The sequence below is a fragment of the Ciona intestinalis genome, chromosome 10 (genome assembly GCF_000224145.3).
Source record: "Ciona intestinalis chromosome 10, KH, whole genome shotgun sequence".
NCBI classification, from domain to species: Eukaryota; Metazoa; Chordata; class Ascidiacea; order Phlebobranchia; family Cionidae; genus Ciona; species Ciona intestinalis.
Genome location: NC_020175.2, coordinates 3382547 through 3389809, shown reverse-complemented (window position 1 = coordinate 3389809; position 7263 = coordinate 3382547). Strand labels below are relative to the sequence as shown.

The following is a 7263-nucleotide window of genomic DNA, read 5'->3' as shown; positions in this document are numbered from 1 at the left end:
CACAATGGTAGCAGCGTCGAGCCTTGAACCCATTAGCTAGGGGTTACAGGCAGGCGCGCTAACCACTATGCCACGGCGCCTATAAAGTCATATGGTCACACAGCGTACATAAGCAAAATGGGTGTTGGAATAATGGTCCAAATCTGGCTTAGGTCCCATGTCCTTGGCAAGAACCTCACTCATATAAATATAACTAATAAATACACTACAATTTATCCATATTCTAGTACCACTGAAAGATTTGAGTATATAAATAAAAGACCAGTTGTTTAGTGTATAGTGCTACCTTGTACAAGTAAACATTAAATTCGTAAACGTAAGAAAAATCATGACCAGTTGGAGACCATTGAAACTTTTGCAGGTTTTCTGTGGGAAAGTCTGGAAGAATTTGCTTGGTTCTAAGAAAAGTAAAAAAATATTGATTGTGCACAAATTATTATTCTAGTATGTATTACCCGTTTAATAAGTTGTAAATATCGCATGAAAATGTTCTGACGTAATCAGCATAGCCCTAAAATTAACAAATTAATTGCAGGTTTGGTCTACAGTTTAATGAAATACTTACGTCTGTTTTCATATAAAATATTGCCAAGTAGTTTTGATCGGCAGATATTTTCCAAGAGAATGGTTTCTCTGTATTTGACTGTAAAATATGAATGAATGTAACTCATTTAACCTCACATGGCTAGAAAATGACAATGGTTAAAATGAGCCTCATGCCTGCTTAGAAGTTACTACATCTATATATATATATATATAGTAGGGAGGGGGAAGATGGGACACTTTTAGCACGTAATATCCAGACATCCTGATCACGTTTTAAACAATTAACAACGGCCCATGAAAGTCATGAGGACATAGTTTCATATTTCTTTGAATGTTCGTTGTTTACTACTAAATGTGACGAGAGAAAAGAGTTAAAAAGTGTCCCATCTTCCCCCACCCTACTATAATATATCAATTGTGGCTGATTATTTCACTTTGGAACTATGGATCGGAGCAACTGTCGTTAAATGTCTTGCACAAAGCCACATCAACAATGGTAGCAGCATTGAGACTCAAACCTGTAACCTATGAGCTGGAGGCAGACATACTAATCAATGTGATTAACTGATATAATGTTATTATAAGCATAAGTTCTTTGTTACCAGATAATAAAACATAAAACAAACAAAAAAGATGTCCCATACTAACCCATGGTTCCCCATTCAAAATCGCCGTTTCAACATTAGTTCCAATATTGACTTTATTTATGGCAGCTGTACTGTTCATATAAACATATTCGTTTCCTATGAAAAAAATGTTAAGCAAAAAATGTTGTCATTGTTTTAAATGACAATAAATAAACAAACACCTGACACCCAATAAGGGTAAAATGAACGAGCTTGAAAAGTTCCCTCTAAGAAATCATTAAATTCCATCCACTGCTTACTTGGCATTGCCAAGTGCTCTGTATCATTTGAGAAGGAAATGCAGTTTTAAAAGAGTTAAAATAATATATTCTATACATACCACGTTCATTGTAAACTGCCAATGCATTATTCTTGTTTGATAACTCTACATATAACAACCAGATTCCAGTGCAAATTCCAAAAAAGACGAAGAGTTTAAAACTGACTGTAAAACTTCTGTTGTACGACATATTTATTTATTTTCACTTGTCTGTATGCAACAAAGTTTGCAGTGCCAAACCTGTTTAATGATTAACCCTTTTAGGTGGTGCAGTAAACACCTAGCAAAGTACAAAGTGCACACAAAAACTTACAATGGTTAAAATGTTAAATTTATTTATTTTTTTATTAAAAAAATTGTTTAAAAGTGTGTAACAAGTTTAGTATGCCATGTTTGGATTGTTTCTCTAACTGCCACGCATAATTAGTCGTGAGTGAGTGGTTGGCTCTCACATCTTAAAGAAATGAAGGGTTGCTTGATTCTGATACCATTGGCGGTGTATAAGTACTAAGGCAAGACAATTAACAGACATTGCTTCAACCCAGCAGTCACATGTGGAGTTGTTTAAAATGTCATAGCAGCCAAAGAGATTAAAACCAATCTCTTTGATAGCAGTCATATAACAGGAAAAAACATATATATAGTTAAAAATGTATGCAGATAGAAAACCTGCCCCTTGAGGAAAAAATAGGCGCCATATCATAAAAGGTGTTCTATAACAGCAACATGTTTTATACTTTTACAAGTTTAGTGAAAAAGTTTTATTTACAAAACAGAACTTGATTGGTTGATTTCAAGTTATTCTACAGATGTTAATGGGTTCAAGGCTCGACGCTGCTACCATTGTGGGCAAATGTGTCCTTGGACAAGACACTTGACGGCAATTGCTCCAACCCAGTGGTCAGTAATGTGTTGTCCAAATTATTATCCATACATAAAAAAAAAGAAAAAATCCCCCCAAGTAACATACATGGTATCTCGTAAGCTGGCACGAGGTGTATGTACACCCGTGTGATAACGACTGTTGTTTAAAGTTTCTATACACTAGTTATACCCAGAGTCTGTATATAAACATGTTTGGTTATACCAAGTAATAGTATACTAGAGTTTTAAACATGTTATACATACTTACATCCGTTTCAAACTTGTATCATAGTCGTTGAATTTGACATTTATAAACTTCGATTATGGTACAAGAGAGCACAGCTCAAATGAAAGGCCACGTGTATTACGACTTTAATAAATAATAATAATAAGATAAACGTATAAATTATCAAATATACCGTAAAGTTCGTGCGCCGCCCTACCTGTTAGTTAGGACAGAGGTACATAAACAATGGCTAGACGGTGTTGAAATGACGATGTTGGTATGCCTTAAGCGCCCAAACACACACATTTTATAATTTGTTTTTTACGACTTTGAGATTATCTCAAAACCTAAAGACACAATCGGATCTCGCGAAATCTTATTGGAGTGTTTTTTTTATCCTAATCACTGCAAGTTACATTTTTTGTTTTTACCGCGCTGTAGTGTGTGATTGTTGTATAAATATAAATTACCCGTCTTGTCTTCTTATTCTGTTCTTCAAATTTGTCAGCTATACATATGAAACCTCACTAAACAATCCCAAATTTGCATGATTTGTAACTCGCAAGCGGCAACGGGGTGTATGAAATAGAATACCCGTGTTATGATGTGACCCACCTAGGCAAGATAGAGAAATTACAATTAATAGTCATAATTTTTTACACTACTTTTGGTCCAGTTGATACGCGTGTAGTTAATATTTCGTTTCGTTTTACTGCCTAATCAATTATAAACAGGACGAGCTTGGGGGTAGCAAAAACATGTTGTTGTATTTATTTTTGCACATGCGCACTAGACTGGCACGCATGCTTCAATTAGCTTTAAAACCTAAAATCTTTATTAAATAGTTCTGTGGGGAAAGATGGGACACTTTTGGCACATAATATCTAAACACCCCGATCGTGTTCTTAAACAATTAACAACGGTCTATGGGAGTCGTGATGATACGTTTTTATAATTCTTTGAATGTTCTTTGTTTACTTACAAATGAGACGGGAGATAGAATGAAAAAGTGTCCCATCTTCCCCCACCTTACTCTATAGTACAGAAAAAAATATTTTGGAAATTTGCTACAAATTGAACTTGCAAAACTAAAAGACACTTGATTTGATACTGCATAAAAAATACTTTGCTCGCATGACAGCCCCTCAAGGATATACTATTTTAGCATTGTATATTTATTACATGTGGTAAAATGCATTACAATTATACTACAGCCCCTTAATAAATAATATGGCTGATTGGGTTAAATGACTTCGTGTTGATCCAACTTTATATGCAGGCTCAAGTGGGGTGCTATATCTGCTGTGATTCTAATTGCTTTTATAACCAGAGATCAAACAGTTTATAATATCTTGGTTACATTTATTCTTTTTTTCAGATATACGAGTACATGATATAATATTGGGCAAAAGCTTATATAGCGGTCGGGCAAGGGCTTGTAGGAGCCCGCCATGAACCTAGACCTCGAGGTCTCTGTGCCAGTATAGTGGCGTATATATAGCTCGTTAGTTAGTTAGTTAGTTAGTTAGTTATAGTTAGTTAGCTCTCGTTATTGTGTTACAGCAAAAGGCGAATTATATATACTATAACGGAATTACGTGACTGCAGTGTGACGTCATGTAATAAAATGGAAAACCATTTGGGACTATCAGCGACTGAACAGGGTATCATTATTCTTGTTAAACGGGGGGTATGTTTTCATGAGAGTAGTCTCAGATGAGATAAGTTTTATCCGCACTGTTGACATTGATCATTGAAGTATTGTAATTGGGTAAGGTGGCGTAATTTAAAGCGTCTATAGTTGCAAGACAAGGATACAATTATGAAATGCATTACAAGTTTATAATTATTGAGAAGTGAGTTGTTATCATCTTTACAATCATTTATTTAGATTTAGTTCATGTAATTTTGCCAAGCAAGTGTATTTGTGCAATGTATAAACCATCGGTTTAAAATATCAGGGAACCCAACCTCGTTGAAAACTTGATAATACTCGTGGATACGCTGAAATGGTTCACTTCCATCAACCACCTTCATCAAACCATAGACGCATGTGTTAACATCGTGATCCTGTACACTACCGGTTTGGATTTGGAACTCCCTTTCTTCCACTTTCAATTCCCATTTATCATTTTGAAAGGTTTCGAGATGTTCTACGTTTCCTGCTAAAGTAAAGGCAATGTCGCGGTTTTCGGACTGGTATTCTATTACATCGCAACTGCTGTCAGATGGACGCATATTCTCAACCGTAACACCGGTAAAAGCTCCATATAATGCATCGTTAGCATGTTGAGAATTAGTGGGAATACGTTTTCCGGTTACCACGTCAATTAGACTCATGTGACCTACGTTACGCTGATGTTCTTCCTCGTCAATTTGAATTCTCCATATTTCTTGATTTTCTTTAAGTGAGTTCTTGTAAGAATACATCACCACGTTCCTATCTATAAATACTGCTTCCTTTTAGGAAGCTTACACTGAAACTCATAACCCATAGATGTATCAGTCATTTTTGCCATGCCTGTTGCCCGAAAAATTCTATGCCACAAACGTATTACCAGTTTCTGCAAAATTTAAAATGGGAATTTACACAGTATACGAAACTGAAAGAAAAGTGCGAATCTGTAGCCACCGCGCGTCATCACATGGCAGAGTTGCTACACTCTAAAAAAAGTTCAATCAAAACCAAACTTTGATTTTTTTAATCAAGTACTTGTCGCAATTTTTTGACAATGATGTCTATTATGTCCCCTTCAATAACTCAACAGTCATCCAAAACCAAACTATGAACATATAGGTCATCTAATTTTGTATTTAAAATTAATAATGAATCTAGTCACGACACAATTTTCGACCCACATTCTTTATTTCATCCTTTCTGACAAATTAAAACTTACGGTACCTTTTGGGTATAGCTGCTATGCAACTGCTGAAGCGTAACGAGCTACCAACGACTGGGCTTACAGCATAGATACCCAAACATATAGATAGGTAAATGCTAACTGATAATTCCAACTACGGTTGGCTTTCTGCGAAATTGTATTTCTGGACCTTCCATTCGGGGATACGGACTTTATTCTCACTTAAATTATTACGTAACGTGTTTTTTTAAAACTCTCGCACGGAATACACTAGACCTGAAATATATATAAGGTCAAATGCTGGTTGTCTGCTCTACACGCTTGGGCAATTGTGCGTGCGTAGGTGTATTACGTAAGCAATCCTAGGATTTGTTAGGCTTAGGGCCTATACAGAGTGGCGACTGTAACACAATATTTCCGCACTTGTTTTCAACAAATTATGTATGTTAGCGCAACAACATATAGTAGGGTGGGGGAAGATGGGACACCTTTTCCTTCCATTTTCTCGTCCTATTTGGTAATAAACAAAAAACATTTAAAAAATTATAAAACTGTATCCTCACGACTTTCATGGACCGTTGTTAATTGTTTAAAAAACGATCAGGGTATTTAAATATTACGTGCTAAAGGTGCCCCATCTTTCCCCATCCTACTATATCCAAAGCTGGTGCGGTACAAAATTCTGTAAATGCGTTGTTATGATAAATATTATACCATTTTTGCATGGTAAAATGTTTATGCGAATAGCGACTAAATACTGCTTCGTTTTAGTAAGCATACACTTAAACCCATAACCCACAGATGTATCGGTCATTTTTGCCATGCCTGAGGCACCGTTAAAGTGGTAATAATGAGACGAATAATATAAATACAACCCTTTTTAATGTTGACCTATATATTTAAGAAAATATCCGCAACTACGCGCAACACGCAAATTTTGAAAGGACCCGATAAAACAATTATTATGTGCCGACCAACTTTTCTCAGCAAGCTATACACAGTTGTACGTAGACTCGAAACAATATGTCACAGATGTGACCTAGATTTCGTCACGGGGAAAACATTTTGCGTTATTAGTCAATGCACATTATAATGTATAACAACGTTTGGGCTGCATATTACTTAGTTGCAAGGGACTGTATATATCGGTCCTACACTGGTAAAAAAGGATGTTTGTTTATAGGCCACCACTCTTTAACCCTAACCGTAATTATTTTTCTGGGCACTAACCATCTTTATATTACATCTGAACAAGAAAGGTAATAATTATAATTATTACTTTCAATTTGTAAACAAGATTTAAAAAGATGCTACGGCCTTGTAAATAAATGAAAAGTACATTGAACATTTAAAGTAACTAGACCAGGCTTGAACAAAAGTCGTTCGGGGCGGCAGTGTGGCACTGGTTAAAGCACTCGCCTCTGGACCACATATGATACGGGTTCGAGGCTTCGGTAACTTGAATGTGGCTACCTAAGTCGGCAGGTTGTATAAGGTATAACAATCATGTTATAACCTTTGTCGTTTTCTTGTCACGTTATTTAATGATTTTTTAACTTCAAAACGATTATTTAATGATTTTATGATCCTCATGATTTCCAAACCAGCTTCAGCAAGTAGCCTATACATGCAATTTTGCGATCAATGATAATTTATATGTGCTTACTTAAAATCTATAGAACTAAATCTTTTTCGTTCCTACAAACTTAAACAGGTTCAGTTTCTAAAACATTTGTTGTTGTTGCAAGAAGTGTTCCAGTTTCCAAAGAAGTTATGAAGTTATGTCAAACTAATAAGACAGAAACAGGAAAATATGACATTTCACTCTAAGCTGGTTTTACGTCGCCTTTTTTTATGAGC

General features: G+C 35.5%; 1 protein-coding gene across 4 annotated transcripts in view; it reads right to left on the bottom strand.

The window, feature by feature from the left end:
- Positions 1–1682, bottom strand: part of LOC100176374 (dipeptidyl peptidase 4-like) — an 8411-nt gene extending 6729 nt beyond the window's left edge. For 3 of the 4 annotated variants that reach the window (XM_026836293.1, XM_026836294.1, XM_026836295.1), the window contains exons 1-6: positions 1513–1657; positions 1355–1459; positions 1195–1289; positions 566–643; positions 456–511; positions 287–398 (exon numbers count right to left, since the gene is read on the bottom strand). In XM_026836293.1, the coding sequence (XP_026692094.1) occupies positions 287–398; positions 456–511; positions 566–643; positions 1195–1289; positions 1355–1459; positions 1513–1642 (576 nt within the window). In that variant the 5' untranslated portion in view covers positions 1643–1657. Of the gene's footprint in view, positions 1–286; positions 399–455; positions 512–565; positions 644–1194; positions 1290–1354; positions 1460–1512 lie in introns of all 4 variants that reach the window. The other variant, XM_018813649.2, reaches the window with a different exon arrangement.
- Positions 1683–7263: the final 5581 nt, after the last annotated feature.